At 41.5% G+C, this 22,273-nt stretch overlaps 3 protein-coding genes across 4 annotated transcripts in view; all 3 read right to left on the bottom strand.

Annotated features, from left to right (window-relative positions):
- On the bottom strand, positions 1 to 3,002 carry mrpl28 (mitochondrial ribosomal protein L28). The gene is made up of 6 exons (XM_028044520.1): positions 2,847 to 3,002; positions 2,063 to 2,376; positions 1,839 to 1,991; positions 1,614 to 1,748; positions 1,415 to 1,501; positions 1 to 366 (listed from the first exon to the last, which is right to left on the bottom strand). Exons 2-6 carry the CDS (start codon positions 2,345 to 2,347, stop codon positions 271 to 273), a joined length of 756 nt encoding a protein of 251 aa, XP_027900321.1. The 5' UTR covers positions 2,348 to 2,376; positions 2,847 to 3,002; the 3' UTR covers positions 1 to 270.
- A 2,134-nt stretch (positions 3,003 to 5,136) lies between these two features.
- LOC114133429 (zinc transporter 1) lies at positions 5,137 to 12,086 on the bottom strand. Its single transcript, XM_027999326.1, has 6 exons — positions 11,961 to 12,086; positions 10,645 to 11,298; positions 8,583 to 8,828; positions 8,226 to 8,485; positions 7,274 to 7,461; positions 5,137 to 6,211 (listed from the first exon to the last, which is right to left on the bottom strand). Exons 2-6 carry the CDS (start codon positions 11,288 to 11,290, stop codon positions 5,896 to 5,898), a joined length of 1,656 nt encoding a protein of 551 aa, XP_027855127.1. The 5' UTR covers positions 11,291 to 11,298; positions 11,961 to 12,086; the 3' UTR covers positions 5,137 to 5,895.
- A 5,092-nt stretch (positions 12,087 to 17,178) lies between these two features.
- The window catches only part of ppp1r37 (protein phosphatase 1, regulatory subunit 37), a 60,264-nt gene continuing 55,169 nt past the window's right edge, over positions 17,179 to 22,273 (bottom strand). For both annotated transcript variants that reach the window (XM_027999325.1, XM_027999324.1), the window contains 4 exons: positions 22,095 to 22,261; positions 19,875 to 21,243; positions 19,712 to 19,792; positions 17,179 to 18,920 (listed from right to left, as the gene is read on the bottom strand). In XM_027999325.1, the coding sequence (XP_027855126.1) occupies positions 19,716 to 19,792; positions 19,875 to 21,243; positions 22,095 to 22,261 (1,613 nt within the window). In that variant the 3' untranslated portion in view covers positions 17,179 to 18,920; positions 19,712 to 19,715. The remainder of the gene's footprint in view (positions 18,921 to 19,711; positions 19,793 to 19,874; positions 21,244 to 22,094; positions 22,262 to 22,273) is intronic.

The following is a 22,273-nucleotide window of genomic DNA, read 5'->3' as shown; positions in this document are numbered from 1 at the left end:
TTCTAATAAAAAAGTGACTTTATTTAATAAGATATACATCTGTGGTCATACGCCTCAGCTGGTTGGGAGTATTTACAGCGTTTCTTTCCGCGATCCCTGAAGTATTTTATGCCAGTCTTTTGAAACATGACTGAAATAAATAGACATTATTCCCTCGGGGCTTCATCGTTTGCGATTCCTCTGCCGACGCGTCGCGACACCCATCACCGTCTTTAGCGTTCTGATGGCTCGGCCTGCTTCAGGGTTCAGTCTCTGTCCAGTTCAGATGATTCACTTCCTCTCTGTGACATGCGGCTCTAAAAGTTTCTTGATCTCAAGCTCCTGCACAAGCTTCTCCACCAAGACCTTAAACTGAGGCTCCGGCTCCTGAAACGACGAGAGGCAGAACAAAACAAAGTCAACAACCTGCAGACGTTTACATTTTGTTGAGCCAGATGAACACATGAATGTGTGGAGTTAAAAAGAGATGGATAACAGGTCTAACTACACCTCTTCATATATTCAAATATTTCTGTAACAAAACTGTGTGGTGACCTTTTTAAAACGCAGACAAAGAGGGAATTAACCAGATTTCGAGCATTTACGACTCCCCTCCCCCAAAATAGCTTCAATTAAACAATAAAATGTATTTTTTTTAATGGATTGGCTCTGCTTTTTTCCAGCTGCAAACATCGATATCAACTAAAAGCGAATATCTGCCGGATTAGCCTACACCCCGCCCCGTTTTCCTACGTCATGACAATCCTCCTAATTCAGATAATTTTAAGCCTTTCAATCACGAGAATCTACATCACAGGTTTATGTAGAAGAAAAACAGATGCTGCAGTTTAGGGAATATCATGGTGAGTGAGGCAGGAGGGGCACAATCAGAATACATAAACAGTGTTATTCTTTAAAGCTGCAGAGTCTTCCACACATGGTATTCATTTCAACAAATGATTGGACTGGATGGGCAACATACATGCATCTTTACTTTTCTTTCAGCCTGTATTTTATAACAAACTCCCCCAAAACAACCTTCTTTGGATTATTTAAAATAGGATCCTTTATGGAGTTTTGCTTTTAATCTGTATTTATTAATAATCTGACAGTATTTTCCAGGTAGCAACTAACTGTATGAATGTGGATAAAAGTCAGTGCCACGATGACTATGATGTAAAACATGTTGACACTGTGAGCTTAGTTGCTTTATTAGCATTGTTTTTTGTTCAAAGCAGACTCTTGGAAAAAAAAAAACTGTTTTAAATTAAAAGTCAGAGGCAAAACCCAAGAATACAAATAACTTCTTATGAGTTAAAAAAAAAAAAAAATTCTATTCTTTCCTTTTGCAGCCCGTCTATCTCAAACCTTTAGAGTTGAACAAACATTTAATAAAATGTCCTTACTGTCACAGAAAGACAGGAAGACTGGTTACCTTGTGCTCCAGCTGCCTCTGTTTCTCCACGGCCTCATCCAGGGTCAGACCCACCCACTCCGCCTCTTCCTCTGAGATCTCAAACTGCTGCTCAGAAAAAAAGAAGAAGAAGAGATAAAACAGGCATTTTTTTCATTTCTCTCCAGGAGATTAAAGCAAAATTAATTCTCAAAAGTTGTGTTAATTCGTGGTTAGGTACCTTGTATTTGTTGTAAACGGTCTCCCTCTTGACCAGGTCGTTGGGGTAAAGCTCCGTGTCTCTGCGAGCCAGGCGGAGCAGCATCGCCCTCTTCAGGTTCATCCCCAGTCTAGAGTTCAGGTCCTCCTTCGGTGTCTGAAAAGCGGCGACCATTAAAAGTCAGGAAGACGTATTAATATGGAAAAAATAAATTCATGGTGCAGCCTGCCCCCGCACTACGCTTACTTTCAGGATATAAAAGTCAAAGCCAAAGACAGCGTCGATGAGGTCCAGAGTGCGAGGCGTCACGTTGATGGTGAACTTGTGATCCAGGATCTCGCTGTACAGTTCTCTCCTGAGCACCTGTGGCTTCCAAACCTTCTTCAGGCGGTTGGACATCTGAGCGACAGAGGGGTTACAGTGAACTTTGGATAAGATAGCGCAACCCGAGAGTCCGACTGCAGACTTACTTTGTCATTGTTGGCATATCTGAAGCCGGTTATCCAGCCCTCTCCGCCCCACAGGCCATCTTGGGACTCTGGGGGGTAGTAGATGGGGATGGGGACATCCTGCACCCGCTCCTTCACCCCGGTCTTGGGGCTTATTCTGTGCTGGACTCCCAGGGGCCTCCAGTGAACCGGTGTGGGCTCTTTCGGTTCAAGGGACTTCAGATAGTGTTTGGGGAGACGGGCGTAGATGCCCTGCTTCAGTTTCATAGCCTCCCACAATTTGGGGGGGTATTTATGAAGAGGCATGATGCGCGCGTTTACTTTGACAAATAAATCTGAGACAGAGGAGGAAGAAAATTCACAACCTTAACATCTATATTTAGTGGCAAAACAGCACGGAAAAAACACGAAATCTTACAAGTACAAATATCTTGGTACACTTGAAATAAGATAAAACTAACAAGTAACTTTTCAGCACAATACAGGGGATTGTTTTAAGTTAATAATGACCTAATATTTATGAAAAAGTGTTGATTAAACGAAAATTAATTTGACAATGGAACATTTTCCCCAAACTAATCCATACAAGTCTGAAAATAAAAAGCAGTATTCAATATGACTTTACTCTGAGTGTCTGTTATGAGATAACATATCTGAACAAAGACTGTAATAGACATAGTCAGGCATTTCATAATAATGCTGGTTAGCAGGAAGCTAATACAGATTAAGACAGCTACACAGGTTATTCCGCAACAAAAATAAAGCTTTACGAAATCTCTAACTGGAATAATTTCAAGGTTCTTACCGGGAACTTAGAAAACAGACAGCTCCACTAAAGATAGGTCCGTTTTTAATTTGCTTTATTCCCAAATTCAAGCCAACAAGGACATCGTGCAGCAACCACTACACTGGTTGACTTTTCCTCTTCTTCTTCTTCTCCGGAGAAGTGAGAAGAGTGCAATTACAGTGCTGCCACCTCCTGTCAAATCAATGTCACTGCGGCTCTTGTTCTCTTCCGATAATAAAATAAAATAAAATAAAATAAAATAAAATAAAATAAAATAAAATAAAATAAAATAAAATAAAATAAAATAAAATAAAATAAAATAAAATTCGGAGGTCTCTGCAATTCAGTGCATATGCCGAGGTATCCAGGTTAAAATACTTCACTGCCTCAAAAAGTCTGAATTGTTGACAAATTTGGACTTTTTAATGTTTGGACACAGTCAGAAAACTATTTTTTTCTCCCTCTTTAGAGTGTTTAAACCTTAGAGCAGCCATTTTGTAATTAATAATCCCACACAGTCTAATCTTGATGAGGATTATTTACCAGCTGCCATGTCTGGGATCTCTGGACCAGTGTCATCTGAAAATTAAATAGCTTTTTGGGTTGTTTTTGATTTTAAATGGTGTCTCTAAGTGAGTGGCTCTTAAAGTTTTCCTCATATCTACAAATTGTGAAAATTATAGTACACGGAAAAAAAAGATTTCTTCACCTTTAATCTGAAGAGATTAATTAAAAGATGAATTTAAAGATGAACAACTGAAGAGGTTTGAACTAGTGAACAAAAAAACACAAGTGTTCTTCTTGTGTAAAAAATAATCCCTAAAAGTTATATTTCACAACGAAAAGATCAATCAGCATTTATAAGAAACAACGATTCGCCTTTTATTTTGAAATACCAGACAACATCATAACGGAAATGGAAGTTTCTCGACAATAAACTGGCTTTCATAACTTTTGCTCCTTAATGGCCGCCCGAAAGGTGGAATTGAACCACTCTGCCGCTAAGCAGCTACGGGTTTGAAGCCCGCACCCCGGACCACCGAGGCTCATCCGGGCACTTTTAACCTGTCCGAACAGCGCTTTTATTACGGCTCAGATTACATATCACTTTCACTCACGGTGTTATCTTGATGTTCATTCATTTTTCATGTAAACCTTTTGGAAAACAGTTCACACCTACAACAACTACATCTTACTTATCTGAGATCAGAATAGTCTCTTAATAAACCCGAAAACAGTAATGTTTTCAGTTCTGCTCTGTGTTATGCAAAGCAGACGCGATTTGATTGGTTGGTTTATATTGTGAGGGTGGAGACGGAACTCTGTCTTCACAGGTGAAAGGTCGTAGATTTTCAGTGAATCCAAGTGAAACAGTATCGTCCTGGTTATGCTTTGTCAACGATTACTGTGTAAAATCTTTAGCAAGGATCAACAGGGAAACCCATGTTTGGTTTATTTATTTATGCTTTTAATGAAGAAACAATGAAATTTGGCCCATAAAAACCTAACTGAGATTGTAATTACTCTTATATAGTAAAACTATCCATTAAAATCCATCCATTAAAAAGTGCCACAACCTAAATATTGTATGTTATTATCTTGCATTATATTATATTGTTATTGGAATGACAGCACTATTATACAATACCTACTGTAAGTTGTGAAAAATAGTTTGGAAATATTTGTTTCTTCTGCTAGCATTTTCTATTTTCTTATATTATTTGTCTTTACTAATTTTTTTTACATTATTCTTTAAAGCACAAGAATTTCCACGTAGCTTTATATTTTTGTCTGTTTGATAACTTTATTTTGAACAAGTTAAATCAATTGTTATGCTCAAACATTGTAAAGGATCAGACTCTGGTCTGCAGTCACGCACAGCAGCCCCACCCTTCGTCATCCATGGCTTTGGATTTTTTCTCTCCCATCTATTAGTTTCAGAAAATGTATCTTGATTTTAAAAGATTACAGAAAATAATCTGTAGTTGGATATTAAACTGAAGTAAATAATTAATGTCCTAGCCATACCATCAAATCAACCAATTTGGGGAATTTTCAACCTATGGTCAAATTTCCCACTCTCGCGAAACTCTTTTCTGTGGGATCACAGATGACCTAAGGTCATTGGTTTGCATCCCACATTCCTGATGATGAAAACACAGCATGCTGGTGAAAGCTTCAGCATACAGACCATCTGGCTGGAGAAAGAGTGGAAATGTCTGGTGCTGAGGAAGCCTGAGTGCAACGAAGCAGAGGGAATGAAATCTGTGGCCTTGGGAGGACAGAAAACCTGCACCATTTTCTATAAAACGAGTCCATGTTAATTTTAATATTCTCAATCTATTGGTGTTTCTCTTGTTTGTTCCATCTGTTTATTCTGCTCCATGTTTGGAAAGCAAAGGCTTGATTGGACATCACCCTAACCCTGAAAATAACTTAAAAGAAACTTACTTTGTAACTTAACGCCTTAAAATTGGGTCGCCGTCTCTTTAAAAACTCCTGCTCTTTTTGAAACTCCGTCTTCAGGAAGTTGTCTCAACACCTCTCCTCTATTAACCCTTTAACAACGTTTTTACCAGCATTGCACTGAGAAGCAGCTTGTGTAATGAGCTCAGCTGATGCACAGTTCCACCAGGTGTTTGCTAATTGCTGCTGGCTAGTCTGAAGGAACTCAGTGAGGGACCCCCAGGAGAGGGTTGTTTCGTGAAGCTGCAGCTCCGAGGAGGGGCTGTGTCTCAAAGGCGGGGCTAAGTCCACCCAGGCGTTTAGCACAGCTGAAAGGATTTCTCAAACATGCATGAAGCAATCAAAGTAGCACTCCAAGTATGTTTTTGATGAGGGAATAACATTATAACATAATGTAACACCCAAAAAGTTGATTTTACATAATACTGTAATTTATTTAACATCGCCCATATGAAATTGAAGAAGTACAGCTTTTCCATAATCAATTAAAGAAACAAAAATGGATAGAAAATCTTTGGAATAACACCTGTTTATATAATAAAACTAACAGAGAAAAACACGTTTTTCCGCCTTTACCTTCTTATCAGGTAAAAACAGAGAGTCAGAGGAATGTGTTCTCGATGACCAGAGTCTGAGGATCCTCCTGGCTCTCTCCAGTTCCTGGTCTCTGAACGCTCCGGGTCTGCTCCTCCGTCTCTTCCAGGAGGGAGCAGCACATACTGGCAGCACAGGCTTTCCCGCAGGCCAGGCTGCAGCGTGGGAGAGGACGAGAGCAGAGGTCCTCTCTGTGGACCAAGGTGGCGGCTTCATCTCCTCTGATCGAGGAAGAGGAAGACGTGAACTCTGGCTGAATAGTGCTGCAGCTCACACCCTCGTTCTGCAGCACTTTGGTGACTCCTGCCATCAGATCAGCATAACTGGACAAATAAAAACACATTGGATATACGTAAGGCAGCAATAAATACATTTATGTTGAATTCTTATGAATCATAGGTTATATAAATTATTTTTTTGTTGTTTTAATGGTGGGGCATGGCCTCTCTTCCCCATGTAAATAATCACTGGCGTGCCAATATGATGAAGGTGGAAATGCTGGGGTAATCCACTCAGATGATTTACAGATTGTTTTAACACAGTTAAAGTCCACCTTGACATTTTGTCCTCTTTGACCTGCAATAAACTTTGACCTCTGGTTACTAACTGCAGGTAAAAATATGAGAATCTCACTGGAAAAACCAAACTATTCCTTTAAAATGTGATACAGACTGGAGGCAAAGAGCGACGCTGAATTAACCAAAGTAAGGATTAAATCCCAAACATAACCTGACATAGAGAAGTTAAATAAGTGCAATTAGTTTGTTGCCTGATGACTGCAGGTTAACTCATGATTCTGTTGGTGAATGGGGCATCTTGAGATGAGGACGTTTTTAAAAGACTGTTGTTCAAAAAAAGAAAATAAAAACACAACTTTCCTCTAAGTTCAACATAGAGACAATAACAGCAAACAGAAACCCTTTTCATGATTTCCTGTTTTGCTTCAGGGTTGGTACTCTGATATAAGAACATACTGGACAGAAAAAACAATCAGTGAAATATTAATTTTAGTCATGCAGACGCAGCCGCTGCTTGCACCAATGCTGTCTGTGAGACATATTCCGAAAATTTAAATCCAGAGCAAACTTGCTTAAGTGTAATTTTTTATAAAATACAAGTAAACTGTTAACCAAGCAACCTAAAAACGCCTCTGAAAATGTTATTTTTGTGATTCTAACTTATATTTTCCAGTGCTTCTCTGTTCCCATCCTAGTTAAATTAATCAAAACCATAACTAAGGTAAGATCTTCATGGTCTTGAACCAGCCTTCAAACTTTTTAAAGTTCAACTCCACAACATTTAATCAATAAATAAATTTCAGCCTGTTCAAATTGCTTCAAACACATGGCTGCAGAATCAAGCATCACGGCAGAATTTGACTTCACCTGTTCGACGGGAACCTAGTGTGGCAGTGGACGTGGACAGACGCCACTGTGAGCGACTCAGTTAGCTGCCAGACGTGGAGCTCGTGCACAGCCTGCACCCCGGGAACGCCGGCAAGCCTCCGGCCGACATCAGACACACGCACGTGTGGAGGAGAGGCCTGAAGAAGCGGCATGCCGTACCTGTACACCTGCAGCAACGCAGTGCAGAAACACAAAAACCAAGCCACGTAATTTAGAGCAGGCCTCATTGGTTGGAACCCTGAAATATGAATGAAAAAAACAGTAAAATAAATAAAAATGATAAATATTCTGGGCACCTTAAGCTTACCCAGTGGTGTGTTACTGGGTAACCATAAGAAGATGGGGCCTGGGTGGATTCTTGTGTACTTTACCCAGTTGGGGCCCATACGGTGACCAGATTTTTCCAACATAAGACCTATATGGGTTTATAAAATGGGGCCATTATGGAACCTGCAGACAACATGGGGCCCATTTTTCAGCTCATTTCCAACCCATATTGGCCAATATATGAAAATGTTGTCTGGGTCTGTTCTCAGATCTGTCCAAACAATTTGGGAATAACGCCTGAATAAGATGCAGACGTTTCCTCTCATGGCTAAATGCTAGATGATGAGCATTGGCGCTACAGCTGAATTATGAATGTATCTCATGTAACTGTTTACATTAGTCGCTATCTTGTGAACAAGCTTATTAATGTGTAATTTTTATTTATTTCGTATTTAATAGAAACACCGCAATTGCAAAATTGTGTTTTTTAGACAAGGATTTGTGTTCCTTTGTAATGGAAACACGGCTATAGAAAAACAGGGTGTCTTCAGTCAGTGGCTTCTTCAAATTTGTTGCAATACAGACTGCTACAGGAGATCCTCCCTGCCCAGCGCCATCACGACCTACAACGTCTCTTTAAGGAAATAAAAGCTGACAGAGTGACCTGCGGCATAGACGTTGCAATCAGCGTGATGACAGCCAGCATGGAGAGGCCTGGGTCCAGATAAACCAGGATGCTGCAGGCTCCAGAGCCGTGCAGGAGCTGTGGAACGACCAGCATCACCAGGCTGTTGATCAGAGCCAGGAGGGATGTGAAGAGTCCCTGGATGATGAAGACGAAGGACAGGAGGCAGAGGGCCCAGCGGCAGCTCCATCCTGGTGATGGCTTGTCCGCTGAAGAGGGTTTGTGTGTATTCTGGCTGTCTGTTATTGGAGGAAACAGAAATAGCTAAAAAAAAAACAAACAAACTACGTCCCTGAGGATTTTTGATGAAAACTTCAACTATCTGAACTCTGTTACCAGGATGCCCCATGCACAGGTGGTAGTTCAGACTCTCTTTCTTTAAATGTGCAGCATTGTTCTCTCCGTCAGTGGCTTCCTGCAGCTGAAGCTCCGTTCTGCAGTCGTGGTGAGGCAGGTTGGGAGTTCCTGGATTACAGAGGACAAGCACCTCGCTGTGGAGGCAGCGAGGTGCTGCAGTTTGAACTTTGGACGGGACAGAGAGCTCCTCTTCGTCTTGGCCTTGGGACTCCTCTGCAGCACAGACTGTGGGAGTGGAGCAGAGGAATGGAAAACAAGGCCTGGTGTGTTATCTGTGTTCCAGCTGAACATACACATTGTTCTCTTAGCGGAGATTTTTAAATCAAATAATAAAGTTTCTTTTATGTTTGCCTCGTAATTGTTTGTTCTTTTTTTTGAAACTGCTACTCCGAGGTTCATCATTTCTGGCAGAAGCATTTATAATGTTTCAGTGTTTTTCACACTTTGTTCAATTACAGCCACAAGATAAAATGTATTCAAATTGGGATTTTAAGAGACAACCCCAGGAAGTGAAATTATTAATTAAAAACAGTGCAAGCAACAAACTTAAGAAACCACCTAAATATAGTCAGCCTGCATGTGTAGAAGTTTATAATAGGGAAAGCTTTGAATAACATATAGGGAACTGTTCAGCTCTTCATCTGAAAACGGAGTGTGGCGAAACTACACACCTACCATCAGATGGGCAACAAGGGCATCAGTCAGAGAAGCAGCCAAGAGGCCCGTGGTAACTCTGGAGGAGCTGCAGAGACAAACCTCTTCCGGCCTTTATGAAAGAGTTGCAAAAACAAAGTCGATGTTGAATGAAGGTTAGTAGAAATCTGGTTTGCAGTTTGCCACCAGCCAGGTAGGGGACAGAGCAAACATGAGGAAGAAGGTGCTCTAGATTAGATAATGGCAAAATCAAAGGGGCAGTATTATGTAAAATCAACTTTTTTGAGCATTACTTCATGTTATAATGTCATTCACTCATCAAAAACATACCCGGAGTGTTGCTTCGATTCTTTCATGCATGTTTAAGAAATCCTTTAATTCCTTATGGCAACCTTTCAGCTGAGCAAGGCGCCTGGGTGGAGCCTAGAGCCACCTTCGAGGACAAAGCTCCTCCTCGGAGCTGCAGCTTCCAGCCGAGCTCCTGCCTCACGGAGCAACTCCCTCCTACGACTCACCCACTCCGCACATCTGCTGAGCTAATTATACGAGCTACTTCTCGGTGCAACGCTGGTAAAAACGTTGTTAAACGCTGACTAGAGAGACGTTGTGGTGACATGTCGAAGGCAGAGTGTCGGAAAGAGTAGGAGCTTCTTAAAGAGTTAGAGGCCCAATTTCATGGTGTTAAATTGCAAAATCAAACGTCTTTTTTGTCATGTTTGATACATTGAGCATTTTTATAGCAATCTGAGGTAACAGTTACCTGACTGTGCTATAAATTGGCACAGTGTGCCTGTAAAATACGTAACTCTGCCCCTTTAAAGGTTTTGGCCTATTTGTGGCTGAAACCTAACACAAAACTTCATCACAAATGCAGCAGGACAATGGTGGAACATAATAATGCCAGTATTTAACTGTGGTGTTATTTTGGGGGGGATGGAAAGAAGCAAGACAATCCTGCAAGTAAAACCTGGTTAGAGGCTGCAGAACATTTCACACTGTGATGGAGGTTCAGCAAAACAACAGCCCTAAGTTTACAGCCACTTCTGTGCTTCTGAATGATTTAGACAAGATTTTGTTCTTCTTAGATCCACTTTAGATTCTGTGACAAGACAAGAAAATTGACGTGTTTGGAAAAACTCGATGTTTCAATGATCGCAGGAAAGTATGCAAAAAAATATTGATTCAGAGGAATCAATAATATGTATAACACGCATTCCACACGTTTGTCTGTGATGCTAAATAAAACTATTCATTTTTATAAATTCCATGCAGAAGAACTGGGATTCTTAATATGTTATGTGTGATGGAAAAAAAACCAAACTGTAAGTTAGTGGATTCGTTTTGTTTCATTGTTGGAGAGGCTTCAAGGTGTCTGTGCCGCCGTCACCTTTGTAGTTCATTTCAAGGTGAGGTTCAGTCTCCACCCGCCGCCTGCAGCTTCCTGCCTTCTTATCCAGCAGCTCATCCCAGTCCAGGACAAACAGCAGCATCTTATGGAGCAGACTCCCAGCTCCAACCACCACTGGCAGCAGGGGGTGGTGAACCGGGTGGGGCTTCACCATGAAACCCATGATTTCCAAGAAGTAGGCGACGCACAGAGAGACCAGGAGGAGGTAGGAAATGAAAACACCCACAGCCCGCTTCCTGCTGTCGGGGAACGACAGACCGCAGCTCGGAGCTGCTGGGGAAAAATGTTTTTGTGAGTCAATCGGTGCAGCCTGGTCTCGGTGGGGCTGTTCTCCGGTGGACTGGGCTCTGGGTGGAAGTTCAGCAGGTGGACCTGCATGTGAAGGAGGAGGAAGAGCCCCCGAGGAAGAGGAGGAGGCAAGCGGAGAAAATGGGGAGGAATCCGAGGAGCGGGTGCAAGGTTTGACGAAGCCCTCAGTCTGGTGGAGAGCCATGTGGAAAAGGATGAAAAGTGTATGGAAGCCGTCCACCATGGTGATGAGAGACTTACACAGCTGACTGACGGCAATCTCACACAGCAGCAGCAACACGGTCACCCCCATAATGCACCACTGTCGCAGCCTCATACCTGATACTGGGAGAAAAATAAAAAAAATTAAAAATGGCGTAAAGTTTAAAAGAGCACATCCATACAACACTGTGCCTCATTTCGTCCTGCTGTATGTTTTGCTGGGACGGACCAACAGAACGTAAGTTCATGACTGCGAGTTGGAAGGAAAATTATAAATGGCTTTGTAATATACACATATGTTTGATAATTTTACTTTTACAAAAACACTCAATTGTATGCCTGGCAGAAAGCTAACCCTGCAAATCATCCTGACGAAAACGCAAATGCTTTTGGAAATGCTTCAAATTTTCATTTGGGGTATTTGAATGAAAATAATTTGAATGGCTATTTTATTCATGCACTCCCTTCGTGATGGTATGATTCACATGCATGGATTATTTAGCTAATCATATTGATATGCATTTATAGCAGTAGATGCACGTTGTTTCAAAGTCGAAGGGAAGAACGTTGAGATCAGTCTCCCACAGGACGAAGCATTTATGGAAAAAAAATAAAACATTTTGAGGATTTTACAAAAAAAAAAAAGAAACATTCTTTCAAAAGAGGGAGTTAAAAAAATGATACTCCTGATTTTAGGTAACTAACTAACTAACCAGAATTCTATGCAGAACTTTTTTTTCTCTCCATGAAACATACACATAGCAACAAATTTAAAATGTATTTACCCCAAAGAAGCAGACGAGGGAAGACGAGCTTTACTCCTGGATAGAATCTGTGTATGGATGTTGCTCCCTCTTCGGTGCACCGTCCTCCTCTTCTTCCTCTTCCTCCTCTTCCTCCTCCTTCTTCTCGGCTCTAATCACAGTCATGTGAGCAGGAGAGGAGGGTGGGCGCTGTCGCTCTCTCAGTCGTCCCTGTTTGCATTCCCCTCCTCGGCATTTTGGAAGGACACAATGCAGTCCCACCAACACACTCAGTCACAGTCAAGCCCACACTTCATACAAAACTGTCTGCACTCAAAATCCCCACTGAGCTGTCAAGGTTAGAAACTAGAACCAGATCACATCAAGAACCGCATAGTTGGAGAAAGATCCAACCACTTGAAAACAATAAAATAAAATAAATAAAATAAAAAAATGGAAAACTTAAATAAATAAATAAATAAATTGTGGCCTTTTCCCAACATTTAATTGACCTTTTATCCACTCACAACTTGAAAAAAAGGAAGCAAAGCTTAGCAGGGAAATAGTAACAATATTTAAGAGAATATGAGACTCTAATGGTGTCACCATTAAAACACATTTTCCAACAAAATAGATTCAACATATAATTAGGTTATAAGAAACAACAACAACAATATTCCCATGGGGCAAAACTTCATTGAAATACAGAAAAAACAACATTTTACACAGATCTAAAACAGTATTTTTCCCTTAACAGATTTCTTCTGGTTTTACTTTATGATTGCACGTAAATCTTTCAGACAATCAAACAAAGATTAAGACAAATTAAAGATGACTTGAGAAAACACAAAAGTTTTAAAATGATTGTTTAATTTATTTCTTGTTAAAACATCAATTAGCTGTAATTAAATATATTTCTTTGGAAATATATTTCCAAATACCTTTGTAAAACTGAACAGGTGTTACGTTTTACAGGTTTACAAGTTTCCTCCAGGTTTGACAACTGCCAAACAACTACAATCAGGAAATCATTTAAAAAGAAACTTCATGTTTGACAACATGAAGTAGACCAATAGTAGCCTAGTCAAAGTATGGGCCTAAATCTGATTGGGAGAATTTGGTGTGACTGATTAAAACCATTCAGTAGAGAAATAGTTTTATAATTAAAACATAATTGTGCAAATTTACCCTTCACTTCTGTAGCTCTCTCAGTATTTCTGAAGATGACAAACCTGTTCCTTCCTCGATCGGTCGTTGGTACCGTTTGTTTCAGTCCACTTGGTTGTGGATCAACAGGACAGATACGGGCTGACACTACAGATAAATCCCTACTATCCCACCAGCATGCCAGTACATTCCAGAGGCATGGCCAACCCCAAAGAAAGCCCAGGCAAGAAAGCATTTGATCGTCACCGTACCCAAATTACAGACACAACAGCTTGGCTAAATCTTGTCGCCTCAGGAAGCACAGTTCAGGTTAGACCTTTAGCTCGGGGAAAAAAACAATGTTTTTGCTGATATTTGTTCTGCTTTGGTCACCGTCTAGGTGTTGAAATCCTATCACTGCTCCGGTTTAAATTTATATTAGAATCATCAACTTTAAAGTGGTCACTTTAAGTTGATGGCACTCTTTTAAAGACGGGGAAACATCTTACTGGTTTATGTGATTGGTGCGATACTGTAGAAATGATGGGACTTTTTTTTTTATTAGCCGTAGGAAATATGTGAGTCAAAGAAGATAACTGAAAACGGAAATAGGTTTTAATAGGGAATTGAGAATATGGTTGCTCAGTTAAATAGTAATGAAGGAAAATAGAAGGTATTTCGTTTCTTGAAAAATACTGAGCTCATTAGGAGAATTTGAGGAATAAGTATTAGGATCCAACAGATGGCAGTAGTGCAACAATAATGTATGCAAGCTGCCGTTAAAATCTAAAGAAGAATCAACTTAAAGTCCTGTTCATAAAGCCATATACATGCTAGCATAACTTCATATTCAGCCTAGCATGTATAACATTAGCCTATTTTTTTGTATTAAATAAACAGCAACATGCATGTCGCACGATAATCAATATTTGTGATGATAATTCAACCAAAACTGGGTCTTTGAAGAACTGGAAGTGTTTCTTGTTGGAGCTTCAACTGGGGCCTTTTTCTATGCTGATGCTAGCTCCAGTTGCTAATTTGATAAACCAAGAAATTAAAATGGGGGCAGCTCGAAATCAAAGCTTTTTGTTTAAATGTTCTAAACGATGTTCTTTTACTGGATTTGTTGTGCTAAAGACCACAAGAACGGTCTAAAAAGTTTTATGTTTTGGTCACAGTATCGGGAGGTAGATAGAAAAGTAAACTTTCGCAGTTCACAGCTGAATTTTCACTCAACAGTTAGACATTAGAAACGGTAGTGGCAGTTTTTCAAATGAGTGATATGGCTCTCCACCCAGGGCTATTTGACCTGGGGTTGTTACATCCTCAGTTAGAAAAAATGTGTCTAAAAAAAGGTTTTTACTAGTGAAACCTCCATTTTTTACGTGAAAATTTCAGCATATAATGGGGAATGCAGCAGTGTGTCCCATCAATTTACATGGAAGAGATTAAACATCTGACATAAAACTTATGAGCTTTTCATTTATTCCTCCTCTGGCTCACAGTTTCTCATCAATGTGGACTGAGGAGAAGCTTTAGGAATTTCTCTGGTCGTATGACTCTGGCAACAGCAGCTGAAGATGAGGAAATATTTGACCTCAATCATCGTTTTGAAACCACAGAGTCACAAAAAAACAACACAAGACAAACAACTGATTAAAAAGACTAAACACCAGAAAAAAAACGATCGACCTTTGTTTTCCACTTTACCACCTTTCTCCAAATAATCAGATCATGCTATTTGTGTTTTCGTGTTAGATGTAGACATTACATAGCTATTCGGTTAGCTACATGTAACCATTTAACAGTCTTTGAAAAACACCAAAACTACTTCATTTTTATATTTTCTTCTTATTTTCAGCAGCTGAAGAGACATTTGTCAATGTCATTCATTGAACTAATCAGTCCTGAAATAAGACCAAAGTCAGCAGCAGTTTCTTTAAGAAAAAAAAACAACTCACTAAATACTAAAATAAACCAGCTTCTTGGCAATACATCAGTCAACTCTAATGTAAGCTTTCTCTAATGATATTGTGAATCTTTTCATTTTTCTCACAACCCTCCCTCTATCGGATCAGAACTGGATTGTATGGATTAGTGTGCTCTGGCATTCCCGGAGGAACCCAATGCCTCCGCGTTTCCCTCGTGATGAGGGGCCGAATGGATTCTCTCTAGGGCTAAAGATTCATTTTTTGTGAATCTGTTCGGTGGGTACTAAGAGGCACATCCATGTGATGTTCAGTCCGAGGGATATTTTCAACTTGCTTTCCTCTCATGGGACCGATGAGATGATTCCGGATCACACTGGAAAATGAGCAATCGCTGAAGAAAGAACTAATTGGGAGTCAGGGCTTTAGCTAGGCAAGGCAACTTTATTTATATAGCACCTTTCAGCCGAAGACAATTCAAAGTGCTTGTACAAGAAAATTGAAAACAGCATTAAAAAAATCAAGCAAATTAAAAATAAACATTAAAATATTGAATATAGTGAATGAATAGAATTTTAAAAAATTTAAGAATAGGCAACGTCAAATAGGAAGGTTTTTAACCTTGTTTAAAATAAACTCAAGGTAGGGACAGTCTTACAGTGAGCAGGAAGCTTATTCCAGAGTGTTGGAGCATAAAAACTAAAAGCTGCTTCACCATGTTTAGTTCTGACTCTCGGAATAGTTAGTAGGTTTGATTCTGATGATCTTAAAGGTCTGAGTGCCCCATATATAGGATTGAAGAAGATCAGAAATGTAGTCTGGGTTTCTATTACGAAGTGCTTTGTAAAACATTAAGGAGATTTTAAATTCTATTCTTTGAGGAACAAGCAGACAGTGCAGGGATCTTAGAACTGGACTGACATGCTGATCTCTTTTTGTTTTAGTTAGGACTCTTGCAGCAGCATTCTGGAGAAGCTGGAGCTGTCCTATTGCTTTTTTTGATAATCCAGTAAAAATGCCATTGCCATTTAGCTCCAGGTGTGTTGAGGATGGACTGCTGAAGAGTCAGTGATTCAATAAAGCTCCTAAGGCAGAAATGTTTTATCAGCTGGTGTGGTAAACTGAACTTTACTGCAGTGCCTTATAGCGAGAAACACATTTGTGTTTGTCTATAGGACTGTTTTGAGCTGACCACATATTATATCTTTGTATAGGATCTCTTTAATAAAGGCTTTAGACAACGTTTGTTGTGAACTGAACTATTATTGATCACTACATACCTACAGAATACCAGTCCTCTGATGGCTACTTTCAACAAGATGAGGCGCCACTGCACAAAAAGTCCTTCAATGGTTTCCAGTCACCAGATCTTAATCCAATAATGCACCTTTGAGGTGGAACAGGAGATTAACATGATGGATGTTTGCTGGGATTTTGACCGATGCCTCTTTACAGAACCGCTGTAACTGAATCAGGTTTGTAGATAAACTCACAGATCATTTTTAGCTTTGCCCATAAATTTGCGGTGACACCGAGATCCACGTGTTGAGTCATCGTCCGGAAGGCCCATTTCAACTTCAAGGCCACCTTAATAATAACCGTCCTTCATCAGGTAATCATTCTTGTAAAGTGTAGCAATCCCTCCTGAAGAAAAACTTACTTAAAATTTGGTATGGCTTTTTGTAGGATCCAAGCTTCTCACTTTTTCAAATACAACACTGGTAGCGATTGCCGAACCCTTGGATATTAGTTTCATCAGACCACCTCAAGTATTTGTCCCAGAGCACACCTGCAAACTGTAATCTGTCTTTTCCAAGATGTCTTTTTTTATTTTTAGTATTTTTCCTCTCAATGTGGATAAAGAAACCCATCAGCTCCAGTCAACATTTTCACAAGGTCTGTTTTTGGGTTGATGCGTACATTTGGTATCAAAACACGTTCATCTCTGGGACAGAGAACCTGTCTTCTTCCAGCATGACGGCTAGAGATTCCCATCCTGGTCACACTCGCAAATAGAATAGTTGACGACGGCACCTTTAGGTAGAGAGAACAAGGATGAACTACAAAAACAGAACCGACTCGCAGAACTTCCCAGTTTCATTACTTCCTGCTTTAACCCGTTTACATTTCGCTTTCTCATGGGAGAAATCCCAAAACCTCAAACTGACCAATTCACCACGGAGTCGTTTCATTAATCATTACATGCATTTATTGGAGAGAAACAAATTTCGCCATACATATCTTCGTGATTACCAGCACATTTCAATTAAGTTAACAAATTATTAAAAATTTCTAAAAATTAAAGCATTACAAACAGTGTGGGTGGCAGGGTGCGAGGAAAACTACCATTTAGGTGGAGAATCGCTGTGGGATGGATTGCTGTTTCCACGGAGGAGAAAAGAAAACACAACCTTCCTGTTTCTGCTGCAGGGGAACCAAAAGCAAAACGTGAAGAGAGAACTGGACCTCTTCACAGAAACATTAAATGGATGTTTTAATGTTTAAGTCTTTTGTCTTGATCTAAAAATATTTAGCTGATGAGCTCATAATTCTTCTTCAAGTCCGAATGAAAGAAAAAACAGTCATCAACGCCCCCTTGTGGCCAATGATTCGCTTTGCAGGGCTGCTGCAGAACAAGAACCTCCACGTTTACAGCTTTCTGCACCCCAGTAGTCAACCATTCAACTAAACCCACCATTTACTCCTATAATAGTTTATCCCGTCCCAAAAAAACGTCCTTTAATCTAAATATTTTCTCTAGTTTGCATATGAAATGTACATCAAAAAGGGTGTCGGCTTCAAAAGCAACCCCTTGGATAACACCAGCAGATGGAGAGATGGAAACATTTTAAACCAAAAAGATGTCCAAAAATACAAAAATAAGTCATTTCTCAAAGCAGCTGAATGGGTGAGAGTTGAGTAAAAAGTGAAAAACTGAGGGAAACAGAAGAAGGTGCGAGGAGTTTGGAGCTAAATAAACTCAGGGGAATAAAAACAAAACAAAAAAAAACCCTATCTAATCTGACTTCTCTTTAAATTGACATAAGTTCTGAGTTATGATTTGTGCAATTCTGTAATTTGGGATTAAATTCCTTCTGCCAAACATAAAACGGAGGTTTCAATCGTGCAAAACGTGTGTTTTAATGTTCTCCGTGTCGGGTCTGGACAGCAAGTAAGAGGACGCGGATTCCTGAGGGGCCAAACAGAGCAGAAGATGAGAAAACACAGGAAAAAAAAGTCACTTTGGCAGAGGTCCCTTAGAGTTTTATTTCTGGTGGGGAGCAAGAGAGAAAGAGAGAGAGAAGACCAGGAGACACACGCAATGTTTACATTTACACAGATGGATAAACATCCTCAGGTTTCTTGGATACAAAAGCCTTTAACAGCAACTAACTCCCAACCTCGAGTGTTTTAAAGCCAGCAGGTCTGCTCAGCAGGGGGTCACTGTGTTTCTCGTCGTCACCCTTACGTCTGAGTCATGAAAAACTGAATCGATTTGCCCGACGACAATCTACGGAGAAGCGAGTAAGGGCTGTCAGAAAGGTCTTTGGTTAGTGTTTTACCGTCCGCTCCTCCGTCCCTGATCAGTCTGCGACTCTTCGAGGTTCACGGAAACGTCACAGAATGGGAAAATGTAGTGAAAAAGGCGGGGGGATCCCTACACCTCCCCCAACTTTCATGTGGGTGATGTAGCTATGGATGTAGAAGACTTCCTATGTGTCACACGTTGAGCTCCGGGTGATACTGTCCTCTTTGTATTTTCATGTCAGGAGCTTTTGACCTCAACACTGCGTCATCCGTCCTTTACAGGAAGCGTTGTTTGTTGTTGGATAACGTGAAGAAACGACAAAAATATTGTGGGGCAGCCGGTCGTGTTGCAGAGCTTGACGAATCGTCTTAGTGTTGCTTCCACCTGTCCTCGCAGTCCCTGCAGGGAAACCAGAAGCAGAGAGCATGACTCAACTAAACCAGTTCCATGTTTTGGTGTAAACTGATGTTTGTGGTTGTTACGCGAAATGAATGGGAATGGATTCATTGAGCATAAATACTTTATTGTCCAACACCAACAGAATTATATTATTCAATTTGGGGAATATGGACTTCAATTTGTAGAACTGCATTTAGTGGTACGACTGTGATAATGATAAAAATGATGATAAGAACTATTTATTACTTCTATTTTAGGTAACTGTATGGCTGTGCCTGCATGACAGAGCAATCATAACAGCACAAACACAAATACTGCTTTTGAAAAACAAATCCATTTATTATACACTTCTTTAGGACAGCAGTCAGTCAAGAAGTGTGATTCATATCACTAAACTGCACACAGTAAGTTCATTTAATCATATTTTCAAATTTACTGATGCTTTCATTGAACAAATAGTGGATAAAATAGTAAAACTAACATTTCCAACATTATGGACAGCTTTGGTTTGCTTTTCAAACATCATGAACCGGAATTTATCATGACAACGATAAATCAAAATTCCTATTACGATAAAAAATGTAGCTGGATAACAATAAGACATTCGTACTCAACAATGCTTAGAGTCTGAAACTTTTCTATTTCTCTCTCTAAGCTCATTTATCTTTTAGCTTCTCCCTTTAAAATATTTATATTTGTATGACATGAATATGGTCAGCAGTAGATTCATCAACACTTGGAAGTGTGAAGAAGACATTTGGCCGGCGTGTTCATAAGATGCAGATATTCACCAGTTTACGCTGCGTCTCTCCCGTTGTCCATGCTGGCCTCCAGCAGCAGCTCCTCTAGCTCCAGTGCACAGCTGGAACTAACTGCAAGGCAATGCAGAACAGATGTTTACAACAAATAAAACAACATGGAGGGTGAGTCATCCGAAGAGGAGCAGCGACTCACCGTGCTCCATCACACAGCTGCCGGGCTTCGGGGTTTCGCCGTCCAGCAGGTGGAGGGAGAACTCCGTCTTCAGGCCGTTGGGCAGAGCTGAAGCGACCACCTCTCCGTCCAGCGCCTCCACAAAACAGTCATCGGCCGAGTTCTCGTCACTCGACTCTTGATCTTTAACTTGTGAGCCTGGATTCACGTCAGTGCCGTCTTCAGGCGGATTGGAGGACGATGGAGCCTGCTGGCTGGTCTGGACCGGGTCTGGACTCATTTCCTCTCGGCTTGGCTCGTCGTCCGTTGGGTTAGGGGGAGGGGACTCTCCTGGTCCTGCTGTCTGGTCAGTGTTTAGCTCTTCCTGCGCAGGTGTCGGCTGAGCTAGTTCATTTGTGGAGGGTCCCTGCCCGCCATCTTGTAGCTTTCCCTCGTGTTCCTCTGCTTTATTGCTTCCCTCTGTGGCAGTGGGATCCTGAGGGGGGCCGTCCAGGGGGCTCGTTGGCTTCAAAGCCACATCTGGCAGAGGAGAGGAGTTGGAAGGCAATGCTGGTGTTGGCTGACTTGGATCCGTCAATCCTGCTGGATCTAAAGTTCTGGCTTTCGCGTCCTCTGACGACAGCGGGTCTGGTTTGGGACTGTCAGCTCCTAGTCTCTCGCCGGGGGTCTCCTCTGTCGTTTTGTTGTCTGTAGACGGAGCAGGTGGGCTCCCGTTGGCGCCCTCCGGTGTCAGTTGTGTTTGTACGGGTGTTAGTGTCATCGAGTATTTCGGTGGGCAGGGAGCTGCAGCTTTCTGCAGTTGCTCCGGTGGGCTCTCCACCCGCGTCACCATAAATATCTTGTGGCCCCTTCCGGGACTCGACACGGAGATGCAGCGGCCGGGCGAGGGCGGCGTCCCCGGAGGCGCCGGGACCGTAGACTCTGTGACCGTTATTCCCGTAATCAAAGCTGGTGCTCTTGTAGGCGAGGCAGAGTGGGGCGAGGGGGTACGTGAGGCACTAAGGGGGGGCTGACTGATGGGAGCAGCCTGGTTCGACACAACGGGAGAAGACTTGGTCACCACCTCTCCCTCATCCTCATCCTCGGTGTCCGAGTCGGAGTCCAGATTTTCAGGAGGAGCGGTCGTATCGGGGCTCGTTTCTGACCGGTTGTCCGTTTGTGACGCGTTTTCAGTCGGTTCACCTTCCTCCTCTCCTTCCTTTCTCTCAGCTGAAGCCGGTACGTCTTCCTTTTCCTCCCTCGTTCCGTCCTCTGTGGCAATTTCAGCCATGGAGGCCGACAGCTTCATCTTCTCGGTTTCCTCCTTTTCCTTCGCAAGGATGAAGTTTCTCTTACAGCCGTTCTGGATTTCGGTCAGCAGGGCGCGCTGCGTCTCGATGAAGCTCTTAACCTGAAACACAAGAGCAGAGACCGGAGGAAGTTAGTCAGGCAGAACTTCCCTTCTTTGGTCAGAAGTTTAAGTCGTTCTTAAAAAGCTGAGGCTTGATAGTGTAGTGTGTTGAGTAGGGCTGCATTACATTAGAAATACTGTCGCTACATGCATGCTCGGTATGCAAACGACAAGATGTCGCTACAGGCTCATCCAGGAAGAGTGGATGCCGCATTGACTCGATGCAATCTGCTGGGTTTTATTAGAAATTTGCGTTTGTTTAGGTTGTTTTTGTTCAGTCTTTTTGCAGAACAGCTCATCTGATGGGGAGCATCTGTGATCATCAACTGTGAATATCCAGTCGGCTCGACTGTGAATCTGTGTGATTAAATTTAAGCTTTTTTAAATGAAGGGCGTGGAGACATGATTTGACGTAAATTGAATCAAATTACTGCAAACACTGAAACGTCGCTGAGAATTAAAACGTGACGCATTCAGCATCTATTACTGTGTCGGCTGGAGAGGCTACAGCTTCCGAAGAGGACAGAGATAAATCTGATGATCATGAAGAATATAAGACCTTTGATGAACAGGACCTTGAGACCAACAGCAGGAAGTTGGAGGGCTGCCGTACTTCTGATTCCAGTGCCTCGTTTGAGTTGTGCTTCACAGTGACTTCATTTTTAAATGCAACACTAAATGCAGTTCATGCTAAAACAAAGCAGTGACATTGACTAAAATGTTTTGTCAGATATTTTCCTGCGTCTAGATGAGCCTCTCGCGGCACCTTCCTGTTAAAACCATGAGGTCAAACTGAGAAAATAAAAAAAAACTTTCCCTTTTCTTTATTTTTAAATGCAGTTAGTGCTTACACTTTCTTTCTTGGGTTCTCGGTCCAGGTCGAGGCGCAGCAGCGAGTTGTTGACCTTCAGCGCGAGCGACAGTGCCATCAGGCCTCCGGTCTTGATCTCATTCTCCCGAAGGTCCAGACGCAGCAATCTGGGGCTCTCTGCGATGAACTCGGCCACAGCGACAGCTCCTGCACGGCAAC

The sequence above is a fragment of the Xiphophorus couchianus genome, chromosome 18, assembly GCF_001444195.1.
Source record: "Xiphophorus couchianus chromosome 18, X_couchianus-1.0, whole genome shotgun sequence".
Taxonomy (NCBI): domain Eukaryota; kingdom Metazoa; phylum Chordata; class Actinopteri; order Cyprinodontiformes; family Poeciliidae; genus Xiphophorus; species Xiphophorus couchianus.
Note: the sequence above shows the minus strand (reverse complement) of the source record. Positions and strands in the feature narration are given on the sequence as shown.

Bases quoted from the DNA above. Each gene is read 5' to 3' on its own strand.
- mrpl28 (XM_028044520.1), bottom strand. From the start codon at position 2,347: ATGCCTCTTCATAAATACCCCCCCAAATTGTGGGAGGCTATGAAACTG. The intron at 1,502-1,613 runs GTACCTAACCAC...TTTTCTGAGCAG, and splicing joins CCGTTTACAACAAATACAAG to CAGTTTGAGATCTCAGAGGA. The intron at 367-1,414 runs GTAACCAGTCTT...TCGTCGTTTCAG, and splicing joins AGAGGCAGCTGGAGCACAAG to GAGCCGGAGCCTCAGTTTAA.
- LOC114133429 (XM_027999326.1), bottom strand. From the start codon at position 11,290: ATGAGGCTGCGACAGTGGTGCATTATGGGGGTGACCGTGTTGCTGCTG. The intron at 8,486-8,582 runs GTAACAGAGTTC...CTCCAATAACAG, and splicing joins CCTGTGCATGGGGCATCCTG to ACAGCCAGAATACACACAAA. The intron at 7,462-8,225 runs GTCACTCTGTCA...GCGTTGCTGCAG, and splicing joins TTGCAACGTCTATGCCGCAG to GTGTACAGGTACGGCATGCC.